Here is a 15,840-nt window from a genome sequence, read left to right as displayed (position 1 = left end):
TGTTTCACTCTCTTTCTTGTGCACGGCTTGTTCCTTTGCTGCCAGTGACTTTAGCTGAGCTGACTGCTTGATCAAGGAGACTCGGTAGAAATAATTCCTCCAGAATCGGTCCTCCTTTATACTGGACACAAAAGCTGAAATTGTTGCTCTCCCAAATAGGTTTGAACTTAGATGTCAAATTAATGTGAAATCAGATATAAATACACTAGCATGCAGCTCTACATATAGATACAGTATGTGCTATAGATGTTTGGACCAGTGTGTGTGTGTGTGTGTGTGTGTGTGTGTGTGTGTGTGTTGGCTCATGCCATATGAGTGTGGGGTGTGTGTGTGTGTACCTGTACCATTGTGTTTTAATGTGTCTGTAATACAAATTGTCTTAAGTCTAAAGAGAAAACTGGTGGAACTCTAGCAAAGAACTACAATAATATTATATATAATATTATACATTTCTTGAATTTCCCCTTGGGGATCAATAAAGTATCTATCTATCTAATATTAAGTAGACAGTAACTGTTTTGGGACCAGCGCAAAACGCATCTGGCTCAGTAGTTCATCTTCTTGTAGCATCACCAGAGCGACTGGGTACATCTCCTCTGAGTCCAAATGGACCTGGAGCCCGTCGGGGGGGTCACACAGGAAGTTCCTGCGGTCGGGGGGGTCACACAGGAAGTTCCTGCGGTCGGGGGGGTCACACAGGAAGTTCCACACCAGACCGGTCAGGCATGTTAGGCTGCAAGTGACATCACATGCCGTCTGAGGAATGCTGAAGAACACACTTGCTGTGAACGGCAACCCTTGAGAATTTACTCAAGTAATCCAAAAGAGATATTATCATAGGCATGGGATCATGTCAACCCTTGAGAATTTACTCCAGTAATCCAAAAGAGATATTAGCACTAGGCATGGGATCATGTATAGCCAGACTTTCTGGAAAATGTTTTGGAGGTTTTTTTTTTTTAACTAAACTATGTGGCCATATAGACATATTGGACCTCCTGATGGTGGTTTGGCCCATTCAGTTCAATAACATTCTGGAGAGCTGTGTGATGCAATAGCACTCACGAGTGATAGCGCCAGGATTAGCTGCTGAACGGTTTCTTCTTCTCTGAGGCCCTCCCACGGAGGTGCAGCTGCCTCTGGAGATACAGGCGCGTTTCCGTTAACGTAAAATACACCTGCCATGCCGGCTGAAGCCTAAACCATACACTATGAAATAAAAGTAGCCTACCCAAAGCGTGCGTATATACTTTTACAGGAGCATGTGATGTACAGTATAACTACCAACAGAAATTGTGAACAAAGATATTGTATGTTTAAAGCAACAGTCAGTGGTTAACCATTTTGTGTTGTTCAGATGTCTAGAGATATAAGTTGTAGTAACCCAATGATAATAATCTCATTACAATTCTCATTGATAACTTACCTGTTTTTGTGTGTTTTTCATGTAAAAACTTCTTGTGTTCTTTGTGAAAAGCTCCTAGATGCGCCTAATGTCAAGACTTACCTGTCCATGTAGTCAGAATCTATTAATTAGGGACTAATAGTAAAGTCTTGAGATTGAAATCTTCACTTTTCGGTATCAAGACAATAAACCACCTCATCAACATATAGTTCACACTGAATCAGTGGTCAATGCTGCCCCCTGCAGGCGACACAAACCGCTCTGTGCTAAGATGGAAATGGAGAGAGGTGGACTCAATTTGGGATTCAACATTGTGTATTATTTTGTGTTGTGGACATAGAGCCATTTAACCTCTCAAAGAGATAGCTAGATACTTTATTGATCTTTACTGATCTCTTGAAATTCAAGAGGAAATGAGCTTACTTCACCAAATCAGAAAAAAAAACACACCAAGAAAACATATTTAATACCAATTTAATATTTGAAACTGTGAGGTATTGACAGTGGGCATTAATGAAGGAATCTGTTCCATTGGACACACTTATTCTTCAGGAAGCTGTGAAGGGAATTTGTATACACAGATGAAGGGTTTGTAAAAATATGTTAAACAGATAAAATGACCATCAAATCACTGTTTAACTGAGCATCCATTTAATTATGTTCATTACAAAGCAACACACTCACCAGCCCAAAGTCGTCCACATACGTGTACTTCTGCTCTCGGTAATGATGCCTCTTGGTCATAAAGGTCAAGACGATCCAGTCACAAATAAGCGTGACCTGCAGTAAAGAACAGATGAAATCAAACTCACAGAAACCAACCAATCACCATCTCTGCCAGGAACATTTTTGGCATTAAGGCACTGTGTGTGTGTGTGTGTGTGTGTGTGTGTGTGTGTGTGTGTGTCACACTGAATATATATCTATGGTTCATACTATATATATATATAGGCCTATATACATAGTTCACACTGAATCAGTGGTCAATGCTGCCCCCTGCAGGCGACACAAACCGCTCTGTGCTAAGATGGAAATGGAGAGAGGTGGACTCAATTTGGGATTCAACATTGTGTATTATTTTGGGTTGTGTGCAGTGCGCATTGTGCATGTGTCTGGGTCAATTCAACATGTGCATGTGTCTGGGTCAATTCAACGTGTGCATGTGTCTGGGTCAATTCAACATGTGTCTGGGTCAATTCAACATGTGTCTGGGTCAACTCAACGTGTGCATGTGTCTGGGTCAATTCAACAAACACCTCTCCTGACTTTTCACAAAAAGCGACCCCTTAAGCTGGTGCCCTTGTCATCCAGTTTCACCTGTTCAGAAGCTTCTTCCCTTTGTATTACTGAAGGAATCTCTCTCACTCACACACTCACACACACACACACACATACCACTTACCAAGCCGAGGAGGGCCAACCCAGCCCCTATGTTGAGCAGTGTTGGAACGATGTTAAATTTGCCAGCCTGGAATAAAATGAGATTAAATGGAGTCTATAGAACATGTCCAAAATCACCCCTTTAAGTGATGCTTAAGTAAAATGCTTTTACCTGTCCAAATACCATAACGTCAAAGCGAATTCCATATCCCTTGATTAAGGTTCTGGTTTCCTTATTGTCACTATCTTTATAATACTTGGCAAACCTATGAGAATAGCAACAGCTTGGTTGGATGGAACATTCTGGTGACATAGTTATTGAATTGGCAAACTATAAACACCTGAAATTAACAAACTATAAACCCCACACCTGAAATTAACAAACTATAAACCCCACAGTCCCACACCTGAAATTGTATCCCGGGGAAACGGTGTTTTCTGGGTCCTTGTTGTCGAGCCGGCGGAAGGTGTAGCGTGGCACACACCAGCTGTAGGGCATGTCCAGATTGCAGTCCCATCTGATCTGCACCCCCATCACCCCGCCCTGCACAGAGTGAGCGCACTTAAAGGGATATTCCGCCATTTTTGGAAATACGCTCATTTTCCACCTCCCCTTGAGCAAAACAATCGATATTTACCTTGCTCCCGTTCATCCAGCCAGGCTGATTTGACATGGAACTACACTCTCATCTGGCGTAATAATCAAGGCAACTTGCAAACTACTGGCACTACTACTGCTTGTTGTCTATGGGGACTATTTTCAGATGCTGCGTACGATATCACTGCGCCTATGGTACGTTTGCAAGTTGCCTTAATTATTACGCCAGATGAGGGTGTAGTTCCATGTCAAATCAGCCTAGAAAAACGCCAGGTTTCATTTTCAGTTGGTCTTATTGCACTTTCTAACTTGAGAGGAGACACGTTTTATTTTGGAAAATTACCAGAAATCTTAGTCACTTTTAAACATGAAGCTAGCAGGCGAGAATCTAATGGTCTAATCCAGGGGTCGGCAACCTTTGAGACATCCAGTGCCAACTTCAAAATTTCTAGTCAAAGAGTGTGCCACTATCATCAAATTTTATCTGGGCTTCTTAGTTTGTCACTTTTAATTGTAAACACGACTCGGAATTGTCCGTGGTCAAACGGCTGCCGATAGGGCTGAGCACACTTTTCATATGCGAAAATACCTGCTCACACAGGTATGTTGAGCCGAACACTGACAAGAGGGATTGGAAGATTTTTTTTTTTTTGCTGATGCTGGTGGCGCGTGCCAGTGACTATGCCTCGGCGTGCCAGCAGTGGTACCCGTGCCATAGGTTGCCTACCCCTGGTCTAATCCGATTCAATGATCTATGCTAGGCTGAAGCTAAAAGTTGTGTCGCCACTCACAGAATGGCTGGGTGAACGGGAGCAAGGTAAATATCGATTGTTTTGCTCGAGGGGAGGTGGAAAATGAGCGTATTTCCAAAAATGGCGGAATATCCCTTTAACCAGGACATCACAGCCAGTTTGGGACAACGCGGTGAAAGTGCCCTTGAGCAAGGCTCCTAACCCCTCACTGCTTCCCGAGCGCCGCTGGTTGGCAGGCAGCTCACTGCTCTGGGTTAGTGTGTGCTTCACCTCACTGTGTGTTCCCTGTGTGCTGAGTGTGTGTTCACTAATTCACAAATTGGGATAAATGCAGAGACCAAATTTCCCTCATGGGACGAAAAAAGTATACTATACTATACTATAACACATCTCTTTTAGGTAGGAATCACATTTGACATGAAAGACGAACAGGGCACTGACTTCCCATTCAAAGGCACTCCTATTGTCACAAAGTCTCCTCTACCCTGTTGAAAATGCCTGAATTCATACATGAATGGCCATGGTCTGGAAGTCCTCGTCTGCCTCCTTCACGATGTCTTTGAGCCTGAAGATCGGGCATTCTGGGTCGGTAGTGCGGTTAAAGATGCAGTGCTGCAGGTAGGAGCTATTTATATGTGGAAGGATGTTCCTTCTGCAATCACAAAGACAACATGATGTATTGTTTATCACATGCTTAATGCTGTGTAAACAAGTCTGCAGTTCAATTATCACTTCAGATTCCATAAATAGAAAACATTGAAACATTTATTTACTGAACCAAATGTTGAGGCCATTTTGTCTAGGTGTACCATCAGATTACTGACATATCAGGTGGGCTGGTTTAGCGAGGTCATTTTCAAGAGCTAAAGCAGTGAATATGTCATCCTCCCCAGAAACACTCAATCATATCATATCCTCCCCAGAAACACTCATCATATCATATCATATCCTTCCGGTTCTGGAGCAGGTAAAGTCACTTAGAGGAAGATTTATTTCCCCTAGCTCCATCCATGTTAAACAAGCTTCACTTGTTGAAGCACACTCTAAACCCATAGAGTTGGTTAAATTACGTACTTGTTAAATGTGAACTTTGGAAATCGGATGTTATTCTTCACCAGCACTGTGAAGTTCTCTGCATCTGCCAACATTGGAGGACTAGAGCAACATGACAATACAGCCATTACATTACTTATTACTTATATAACTTATTACTTATATTACTATTACTGAAGGTTTAAAACATGATCAACACAACCACATGAAAATACAGCCATTACATTACACTGTATAAAACATGATCAACACAACCACATGAAAATACAGCCATTACATTACTTATTACTTATATTACTTATTACTTATATTACACTGTAGGTTTAAAAATGATCAACACAACCACATGAAAATACAGCCATCAGGTTTAAAACATGATATCAACACAACCACAACGAACTTCTCACTTCCCCTCCACGTCTGACTAAATAAAAGAATTAACCTGAACTGATCCGTCCCCCACAATGCATTGCATACCCTTGATCACACAAACAGACTTACCTGGGTGGTTCATTGTCTCTTTCCAAGGGGCACCAGGCGAAAACCTCACATGTTTTAACTGTGTGATTGAAGTTCACACATTTACCTGTCTGCACACCTACACAAAATGAAGGATCCAAAACAAATGACTCTTTATAGGTTACCATATACCAGAATACAATAAAAGCTCATTCATAATATTCTGCCATAAATGAAAATGGACTGATCACTTACCATTGCTTCGCGGACCTCTAAATCCAGCTTTGCAGTCTTTGTCCGAGGAGCAGACAGACGCAACGCTTGGGATCTGAGAGGACAGAGGAGCCACCTCAGCTGCACACAAACTATACGCCAATGATCTTCAAAACTCAAGCGAATAAATGCATACAGAAACTATATGTCAATCTTTAAAACTCAAGCGACTAAATGCATACACATCAAAAAGTTAATTTAAAGTCAATGCTATTCATCGCTGTGAATCGTTCTCCCTGTCTGAGAAAGAGCTTTAATTGGCCTGCTATGCAGAGAATGGTTGTCCACTGTTACGCAGAGAATGGTTGTCCACTGCAAGCAGCACATGACTGGTGACTGGCCTCCATCTTTCAACTATTGCTTTTGTTTCTCTTAATAAACCATGTGACCATTCCAAGAGTTATGATATTGAATTCCCTGCTGTACTTTGGACTCATGCCATTACATGCCAATCAAGCTAGTTGGACAATGTTTTACTACAGCGGCCACTTCATAATGGCAATGTTTTACTACAACGGTCACCTCATACTGGCAACAGTACCTCGGCCATAATGTTAACAGTACCTCTGCACACTGGGTCTGGGTTTGGTTCTGGGTCACAATCAGGTTCGTCAGCACAAAGAATGAGCTCTCCTCCTGAGAAAAAAAACCTGAAATCAGCTGTTGTGTTGCATTTCAACCAGCAGAATGTTGAGTAGGAAAAAGCTCATGAAAACATTGATTCAAATAAACTTCCAATGAAGGTGCATTAGGAACTCAACACCAGAAAGAGCCCACAGGTGACATGCATGTGAGTAGACCCACAGATAGATTTTCAGATCTAAAGTGACCATCTGAAGTTCAGAGTGAAGGATGTGGCGAATCTTGTGGTGTTGATTAGCTAATACCTCATCTTCCTTATATCTTGGTACCTGTGGCGGAATTATGTAGTCCGCAACGTCCCAAACCCGGAGGCCAAGGTCAGACGTGTTTGTCAGAGCAATTCCCTTTACCTTCGTGGTGACTGAACTGAGAATGGAGTCTGTATCTTGGTAACCCTTCTTCAATACGCAGACATACCTGTGCGTAAAACAGGTGGTAAGTGAAAAGCTGTCCGGTTTCAAGGCACACCTTCCAAGTTAGATTGTGATTGTGTCCGAGTTAAATAACTGTTTATCATTTTGATATTGAAAAAGCCTATTGTGTGTAGATTTGTAGGGAGGAACTCACCCGATTATGTAGGCAAATACTAAAGCCTGGATAAGGCGATTAATTGCTCCGACTTTCTTACTTCGTATTACCAATATTTTCGCTGTCGAATAATCAAAAAAACACTGACAGATTGATACGCAACAATTGTTGTCTTCAGCAAGAGTCATTTTTCCAACTTCTATCTTCAATCATCCAAACGTGAAGTTTCCAGTGCTGTGTCACTTTCCCTTTCGCGGTTGTACATCCAATCACGAGTGCACTAACCCGAATTCGATGTGTTCTCTCTTTAAACCAGCGTGTTACTTTGGCATATTTTAATGCAGAGGGATCGTGAGGTTGCCTGTGTTGTTCGTGTCGTTGGAATACGGCTTGATGAAACTATATCCGAGATTGGACAATTACTTCGAGAAAGAGCGTCATCAACCTCTTCACCACATGGGTTTATTGCGTTTGTCACATGAGTGGACATAGTCGGGCTAACTAAATGTTTTATCACCAGTAATTCTCAGCTCTAAAAGCAATAAGTGAAACCGTTTTTACTGGATTTCATAGGCCGCTGAGTAGGCTACAGTGCCCAAGGTCCATTCAAAATCTGATGACATTCAATATGCTAAACCGAGGAAGTTTTGCCTGCTGTCAGCTGCGCGGGCGGGGCTAGTCGATTAGGTTGCGCACTCTCAGAAAGGGCCTTGGGTTGGGAAGACAGTTTACTTTTGCTATGACACTAATGCTATGATTTTTTGTAAAGAGAACGATACGAGTGAACTTCGATATTCCGTGTCTGTCTCTCTGTGGATGTTTTTGTTGCTTTGATGGATCAGGTTTATTATGCATTTCAGTTTTTTAAATGTAGCCTACACTGGCTACACAGTGTTACATAATTACATTTGGAGTACATTAGGAGTATTACATGTGGACTCAAACACAGGCCATTATCATTGTGTTAATGTGTGAACTGACACAAACACATGGGCCATTAACTATTAATGTGATAATGTCATAATGTGTGAACAAAGCAGCTTCACAGCAGTCAGATGTCAGACTACTGCCATTTCCATGCTGTCCAGTTTATATCAAAACTATGTGAATAAACACTACAGTATATACTATATAATGCAGTTTATATCAAAACTAGGCTACATGAATAAACTCATAGTTATTATTGTGCTGGGTACATAGAACAATAGGCCACAACAACATCCTGTTTCACAAGAGTCGGAGGATCTTGGGCCTAAAGGCTGCAGTGTGCTGATTCACAAGAAGAGTCGGAGGATCTTGCTGATTCACAAGAAGAGTCGGAGGATCTTGCTGATTCACAAGAAGAGTCGGAGGATCTTGGGCTTAAAGGGCAGCAGTGCGCTGGTGTCCATGCTGTTGGCCATCTCCTGCGCCCCGAGGATGACCTGATGCGCCTCATCGAACAGCTCTGGACCGATCGCCGCTCGCACACGGTCCCGCCAGCCACTCAGCACGGGCCTCGTCTCAAACACGTCCAGACCGGAGCCCAGCGGCTGCAGCGGAAGAGCACACGCAACATCACATCGCTAACATAAACACGTATTAATATAGCATATCATATAGGCCAGCGCAACATCACATCGCTAACATAAACACGTATTAATATAGCATATCATAGGCCAGCGCAACATCACATCGCTAACATAAACACGTTTGTATTGATATAGCATATCATATAGGCCAGCGCAACATCGCTAACATACGTTTGTATTGATATAGCAGGATACACAAGGGAGTGTTACCAGGTAGCCTATTAGAGGGATTTGTGTGGAGCCATTGGACAATCTTTTACAAGGTAAACTTTTCTTTATTCTCTCTCTGATGGTCTAAGGCAGTGGTTCCCAACCTTTTTTGACAAAGACTTAAATGCTCAAATTAAGGAGATGAAATCAAGTTATTTTCATTCAATAATCAAGCTATGTTTTCAAATGGCTGTAGGCTTTTTGATTGTGATGTGAGCACTTGATGTTAAGAGAATACTGTTTGATGAAAGAGACAGAAATGACTACGTTTAGAACGGCTTACTCTCCTGACTCATACCTGCATGATCTCCACGATGGCAACCAGATCAGCCAGGGAGATGTCATCTCCAGCTATGAAAGGTCTGTCTTGCAGGAATTTCTCCTCAATGAGTTGAAGAGACACATCAAGATCTTCCAAAGCTGCAGCCATCCTATCTTTAGGTACCTCCTCCCCTAACATTTTGGGAATCATGAGCTAAAGACAAAGGACATAAGCAAGGATCATAAACATGAACATCTGTTTTGAAAGTGTTATTTTTGAGAGAGCAGTTGCGTTTTACGCACGGTCAACAAAATACATTCAAAAGGCTTAGTAGAACAACATGGACACCCTTATGAGGTCTGCAACGTTATGAACAACGAAATGTCTCTGGAACTGTGTGTGTGCAAGGCCAGAGACACTTATATTGGCTAGGGCTACTTACTCGGAGCCAAAACACCCGGGACCCGTGCATCCGGACAGCTGTATGTTGCCAAGAGAGATACTCATTCACACGCGCACGTTTCTGTATGTCGGCGGGATACCAGTGGTCTGGAGTTCGGAACTTTTCTGACAAGTACGTCATGATTGCAATGCTGCAGAATGGGGAAAACTTAGTTAACCGTATTTCACCGGATCTGTATGGGCTTAATGGTAGAGCGCTCACAAGCCAGACAGCAGCTCGCTCAAAGAGGCTGTACGTGGAAATGTATGTGAACAGGACTACACCACATATCACGACAAATGCATCGCTGATGTTATTATTTGCCTACCTTTCACCCAAGCAAAAGTCTCCATCGCGCAGGGCAGGGACTTTCCTCATCACGTTGACTCTCCCAAATTCCTCTCCATACTGATCTCCTAATATTAAAAACATGCAGACCGTCAGTGTGTTGGAAATAGCCTACTTCTACAAAATGCATGTTTTAAATTGAAGCGGCAACGTAGTAAGCTATTGTCAATATTTGCAAGCTGAAATAATGCACGTAGCCTACACCTGCAAAGAGCGTAATCTTTTTAAAGTCAAACTTTATATTGTTTATCTTCGCGAAAATGTACACTGATCGAGCTGGCTGCGAGAAAAGATCCAGGGGTGCGTTTCCCGAAAGCATCGTAAGCCTACGATGATCGTAAAGTCCCTCTTACGACCGTCTTAAGATTTGCCGACTGTTTCCCGAAACCATCGTAGCTTAAGAGCATCGTGAAAACACTCGTAGATCTACGAGTGATCCAGAGTGCTCGTTACTGACTAAGAGCGTCGTAACGCTATGCCTCAGTGGAGTCACCAGCAGGATATGCAGGGGGATTACAACTAAGATTATAATGATCCAACTTACGTTACCATTCTTTATTGTATTTACTTGTGATGATTCAGATTTTAGCATGCGAAATAGCATTCATTCAATGGACATAATGATGTTATCAAAACCGGACAAAAATAGCCTACAAACAAGTTAGGAAACGAGACGTCGCCAGAAAAGTTTGCCATTATCTTTTCAGTGGCGAGGCGTAATGAAAATTTCCGAGGAAGCCAAGTACACGAAAAAAAATTCATATGAGCTTTATTAGGATGACATAACCTTTTAACTGCACTGACAAACAATAAGGTATTTCTGGTGACACAGAAAACAATATTGGGCTTATGGTAACTTGCCGTCGACATTTTTTTAATATTATTAGGCCTATTAAAAGACAAGTATTGTCAACAGTCATTATAGCCGATACGCTATTTGATTTTTTTTTTTAACGTTTCAACCGGCGGAACAGATTGAGGGTCTATCTATATATGAATTGAAAAAATAGGCTATAGGCCTATATATATATTGCCAAAGCAGAACATTTAGGCTAAACACAATATTTACAGAATGCGCACACAGTCAAACACGCGTGCGCTCACGCACACACGGCCTCCCTCACCAAACAGCGCAATCGGCCGCTTAATAGCTATATCGGCCCATGCATGGCCCATGGCGATACCAATGAATGACAAGAATAGAATAAGAATAGGCTATATAGGGCTTCTTTTTACTTTTAGCACAATCACTGCATAAATTCACCAAGCCGTAGCCTTGCATCAGCCTACTACCCACTCTATTTGAAGAGAAAGTCCATTCTCCTGTCTTTCATCCTAGCGAAGTGTTCAATTACAGCATCATAGAATTTCCCTCTGGCCTTCAGGTCATCCACGACAGCAGAGTCAATGGATATTTTGGCTAGGTTGACAAGTCTGTCCTGTCCACATGTGTTTCTCAGATACGTTTTTATTCTCTTTAGACATGAGAAGGAGCGCTCGGCTGATGTGCTTGTGGCTGGTATCGTGAGCATGAGCTGAAGCAGCTTGTAGACTTCAGAGAGTGTGCTCTGTAAGTCATCTTCGATAAAAAGCTGCAACAGCTCTGCTGGCGGCTTGTGAAAAAGCTCGTTGTTGTACAGCGAGCGCAGCTCGTTCCTCAATCTCTGGCCATCAAAGAATGGGTACGTCTGGATCAGCTGGGCCAACTCATTGCTAGGAAATGCGGCAGGCTTACAAAAAGACGTAAACGACTTGTGGTCCAGTAGCAGAAAAAACCCGAGGTGCTCCATATCAGCAAATCGTTGGGTCATGTGCATAACAATGCTGTCAATTACTTGGAAGTAAAGACGTCGGAAAGAGACAACAGTTTCCTCGTCGTCGTCGTCGTCTTGGTGCTGGGTAAAACCATGCTCCAGGTCATCCCAGCCATAACGACGGCGCTTGCGTCGGGATGCTGGCTCTCCCACAGCCTGGACTGCTTCGCTGTACATGCCACTGAACACCTCATCTGTTCTCAGGGCTTGGAGCGCGCTGAGAGTGCTCTTGACTCGATCCTGGCATTTTTTGATGTCCGCCGTCCTGCTTTGCAGCACTTGAAAGAGGGGTTCGGTGAGGCCAAAGATGGTTTGAAAAACTTCGAGCAGGAAAGTGAAGCTAAAATCCTTAAGCTTCTGCTGCAAGGACTCTGCTTGAGAAAGTGTTTCTTTATCCCATCCAGGCTCTGTCATCATCTTATCAAAAGCAATGCAGAGCGACCTGCGTCCTTCATGGATCGCACGCACTGCCCGGCTTTTGAAGTTCCACCTCACAGTGGAACCCCCAGGTATACGCAAAGCCTGATCAACCTCACACAGTAATGCCGATCTCTTGCATGAGCGAGAAAAGAAGTTGTGGAACGCATCGACATTGCCAAAAAACTTGTTAGCTGCTTGAATTTTATTTGTGCTTTGTGCTAAAACCAAATTAAGTTTATGCGCGTAGCAATGGATGAAGAGCGCATTGGGGCACTGTGCCTTAACTAGCGCTTGCACTCCACCGTGCCGTCCGCTCATGCAGCTGGCCCCGTCGTAGGTCTGACAAATTAGTTTGTCTGTTGGACTGTAGTTCTCGATGGCTCTCATGACAACAGAGGTTATAGCTTTGGCATCTCTGTCGGAGCTCACATCATAGAACCCGAGAAAACGCTCGCACACAATGCCCTTGTCATCCACATATCTTATTATCACAGCGAGTTGACACTTGTTAGAAATGTCTGATGTGTCATCTACCTCTACGGCAATGAAACGCGACTTCTGTATGTCTGCATCTGTCTCTAGCTGGATGATATGGGCCATGGATTCAATTATGTCATTTTGTATGGTACTGGACATGCCGCTAAAGACCGATGCCGATTCCAAGTGTTCCTCCACAACTGTGTCAAACTCCCCATAAGAATGAATCAACTCCACATAATTGCCCCTGTTTGAGCTGCCAGCTGCCTCGTTGTGACCCCTAAAAGCCTGTTCTTGACGTGCAAGGTAAAGAGATCCAATTATGAGTCTTTTAAGAACATCCCTGTTGCTTTGTACCTGCTCGTTATGCCTCCTAATGCTGACGCTTCTTGCCAAGTTCAAAGCCTCGTCAATCCTGACACGTCCAAAGTATTTAAGTTTGACTGCACAGTCAAAGTGACTTTTTGATTTACCATGTCTTTCCATGGCCCGGCACAGGTTGGTAAGGTCATTGAATCCAGTACTGGCCCAAGGATTGTTCAGCGAGCATGAGTCCTTGTCAAAAAGAAGACATGGCCAGCAAAATAGACGTTGAAGTTTAGCACTACCTGTTAGCCATTCTGTACGTGCATAATTGTCCGTATTAAAACTTCTAAAACCTTTGCCCCTTTCAGAACGAACATCAAGTTTTGGCGTTGGTCTTCCATCAGATTTGATTTGTAGCTGTTGTTGAAATGGAAGTTTAGTAAAACTAGATTTGACTAAAAACTCTAAATCTCCACCCTCCATTTAGTTTCTAATGCTAACGAACATCAAAGTAGTCAACAAGAAACAATATGGCGTATTAAATTGATGACAGGAAATGTTTTATTAGGAATCAGTAGCAGTTACAATGTAATACATACGATACGTTATGTGAGGGGACACAGAGGAGAGAAAAGGCTGCTGGCTTCCCTCTGTACTGTGCTGACGAATGACAGTTTGAAACTGGCCGTGGCGAAACCTAATTTGATTGGCTGATCACTCATTTGTGTTTGACGTTGCTTAGTGATAAGGACTCCAACTCCGGCTGGGTGCCACTTAGAGACGGCAGGAGTGTGTAATGACCTACTTTGACCACATTCACTACTATTTATCGCGGGGGCGCTGTTTCACTCATTTTAAAATATCAAACGAGAGACCGGAGATATGACAGCGCAGCACACAATTTTTTTTTTTTTTTTTCGTCGGGCAAGAAATGGGGAAGCATGGCTTCCCTTGGCGTCCGGGAGAAAACGCCACTGTATCTTTTTGTGTAGCCTTTTATTTTTTATGTTTTATTAGGCTTATGATGTAAAAACAGAGAAAGGAATATGTGGCTATAGTCTGTGCTGCGTCAAAATCTAAGCCTAGGCTATGTTACTTAAGCCTATACATTTCCTCATTTTCTTATCAACCTCTTTATTCAAACGTGACACCTCAAAACATTATTGCACAGGCAGCACACCGTGCTCTCACAAGTAGGTTAGCAAAGAACTGGCATGAACGATGTAGGAGGCTAGCCGAAGCCTAATATGTTACATATCCTATCTAACAAACATAAAAACGGGGCAACAATCTAATGTTAAATAATAAAAAGTATGTATTCCTGTGTGTGGTATATGGCCTAGGCTACTTGGAATGCTTACATGCAGATGTCAAAGGTTTTCTATTCTCGTATTGATGTGAATTAATGTATAGATCCGAAGTTCAGACGGTAGGCTTAGCTGTGACGTGCAGTCACCTGACATCACCATCACTCAAATTAGGGGATATTTCAGAACTTTTCTCGTGGACAGCTCCCTTAAGAGCATCGTAAGATCAATGCACGCGCGTTCACGCTACGAGCATGTTCGGGAAACAGTCGGCAAATCCTAACGATCGATCTTAAGATGAATCGTAGAAAACCCTCGTAAGAGTGTCTATCCATCGTTATCGGGAAACGCACCCCAGGTAGAGCTCCACAGCCATCTTCGAAACGTGAAATTAGATTCGATCTCAGTTTCAGTCTTCAGAGGGGCTTCTCGCTAGATTTAGAACTCCTCCCTGATTGCAATGGAGAAAGTTCATATACAGGGCAGCAGCCTGCAAGCTAGCCACATATGTCTAAAATACATTTATGTTAACTGATGTAGCCTACACTTTGCGGGAGTCAAAGACAAACTCTCATGCATTTTTGTTATGCCCTCAATTGGAGTAGGCTAACTGTCTCAATAGTTGATCTTCTTTCTCCTTGTGCTGGAAAATGTGCTTTTTGGTTTCATTAACTATGACACAAATCTCACCTCTCAGTTTTAGGATACAACCTGATTCAACCAAATGTTACATCCATAATAAGTCCAAATTCCAAAATAAAACACTTCATAGAACTCTGCATTCACATCAAACACTGCTGTGCAAAAGTAATTCCCCCTTGCTTAGTTTTGGGCTAAATTGGGAATTTAAATGATGTGCAAATACGAGCCCGGTATTTTAAGGAAGAATATTTATTTATTTATGACACATTCTTCATTCACAAATAAAATTGGTGTCCTTAAAGGTTGGATTTTTAGTCATTTTTAAAATTAAGGCATTAAGATCAATTTCCAAAAGATGATTTGATATTCCTCCTTCTAGTCACCTTTAGCAAGGGTTCAAATACTTTTCACAGCACTCTATTTCTATCATATCCCGTTGTGGTAACAAGTAGGCTGTTATAACACACACACACTATTGGTACTTTTCAAATGTTTTATGTAAATTGGGTCTTCTTCATTGTTTATTTTATATGTTTTGTATCTCCCCTGGCGTATTTTACCTTTTTGTATTGGATACTTGTTCTGAGCTCAATAAATAAATAAATAAATAAATAAAACAGGCAGTTATTGAGATTTGTTGCTTGGAGACTCGTGTTGAAGTCTTGTCCCAAGGTATCCGACGTGACGTCACTATAATATTCTCCAGCCTCCCTTGCAACACAAGAGAGGAATCTCACTGCCATTACAAATGGGCAAGGTCATTTATCAATAAATTATCACAAAAGATAGAAACACTCACCTGAGACATTTCCTTCTCGCTAAACCAGTAAGCAGCAGTTCTAATAACTTTTTTATGCATTTCTTGTAGCTATTTGTTTTCCCAACTGATCACATGAACACACTTTCCAAGTCCGTGTTTACGGTCGACACTAAGGCAGTAATAGTTAAATT

General features: G+C 42.3%; 2 protein-coding genes across 3 annotated transcripts; both read right to left on the bottom strand.

Moving 5' to 3' along the window:
• Window positions 1-1,866: 1,866 nt before the first annotated feature.
• p2rx4a (purinergic receptor P2X, ligand-gated ion channel, 4a) lies at window positions 1,867-7,732 on the bottom strand. 2 transcript variants are annotated; one of them, XM_062527939.1, is made up of 12 exons: window positions 7,130-7,732; window positions 6,808-6,979; window positions 6,485-6,556; window positions 5,903-5,975; window positions 5,690-5,786; window positions 5,210-5,290; window positions 4,646-4,787; window positions 3,193-3,329; window positions 2,958-3,051; window positions 2,808-2,873; window positions 2,090-2,185; window positions 1,867-1,961 (listed from the first exon to the last, which is right to left on the bottom strand). In XM_062527939.1, the coding sequence occupies exons 1-12, from the start codon at window positions 7,276-7,278 to the stop codon at window positions 1,947-1,949; spliced, it is 1,194 nt and encodes a 397-aa protein (XP_062383923.1). In that variant the 5' UTR covers window positions 7,279-7,732; the 3' UTR covers window positions 1,867-1,946. The 2 variants fall into 2 exon arrangements, with proteins under 2 accessions (XP_062383923.1, XP_062383924.1); XM_062527940.1 differs by having other exon boundaries at window positions 6,832-6,979; window positions 7,130-7,730.
• Window positions 7,733-8,230: 498 nt separating this feature from the next.
• On the bottom strand, window positions 8,231-14,696 carry gstt1b (glutathione S-transferase theta 1b). The gene is made up of 6 exons (XM_062527938.1): window positions 14,607-14,696; window positions 10,128-10,222; window positions 9,904-9,991; window positions 9,576-9,726; window positions 9,170-9,346; window positions 8,231-8,622 (listed from the first exon to the last, which is right to left on the bottom strand). The coding sequence occupies exons 1-6, from the start codon at window positions 14,621-14,623 to the stop codon at window positions 8,425-8,427; spliced, it is 726 nt and encodes a 241-aa protein (XP_062383922.1). The 5' UTR covers window positions 14,624-14,696; the 3' UTR covers window positions 8,231-8,424.
• Window positions 14,697-15,840: the final 1,144 nt, after the last annotated feature.

This window comes from Sardina pilchardus, chromosome 23 (genome assembly GCF_963854185.1).
Source record: "Sardina pilchardus chromosome 23, fSarPil1.1, whole genome shotgun sequence".
In the NCBI taxonomy this organism is placed as follows: domain Eukaryota; kingdom Metazoa; phylum Chordata; class Actinopteri; order Clupeiformes; family Clupeidae; genus Sardina; species Sardina pilchardus.
This window is presented reverse-complemented; position numbering and strand designations above follow the sequence as displayed.

What these genes read in the sequence shown, in the direction of transcription:
- p2rx4a (XM_062527939.1), bottom strand. Translation starts at nt 7,278, where the DNA reads ATGACTCTTGCTGAAGACAACAATTGTTGCGTATCAATCTGTCAGTGT. An exon ending in CCCAGACCCAGTGTGCAGAG is followed by an intron (nt 5,976 to 6,484) that starts GTACTGTTAACA and finishes CTGTCCTCTCAG; the next exon opens with ATCCCAAGCGTTGCGTCTGT. An exon ending in GGTTGGCCCTCCTCGGCTTG is followed by an intron (nt 2,186 to 2,807) that starts GTAAGTGGTATG and finishes TCTTTACTGCAG; the next exon opens with GTCACGCTTATTTGTGACTG.
- gstt1b (XM_062527938.1), bottom strand. An exon ending in AAAGATTACGCTCTTTGCAG is followed by an intron (nt 9,992 to 10,127) that starts GTGTAGGCTACG and finishes TTTTAATATTAG; the next exon opens with GAGATCAGTATGGAGAGGAA. An exon ending in GACTTTTGCTTGGGTGAAAG is followed by an intron (nt 9,727 to 9,903) that starts GTAGGCAAATAA and finishes CCCATTCTGCAG; the next exon opens with CATTGCAATCATGACGTACT.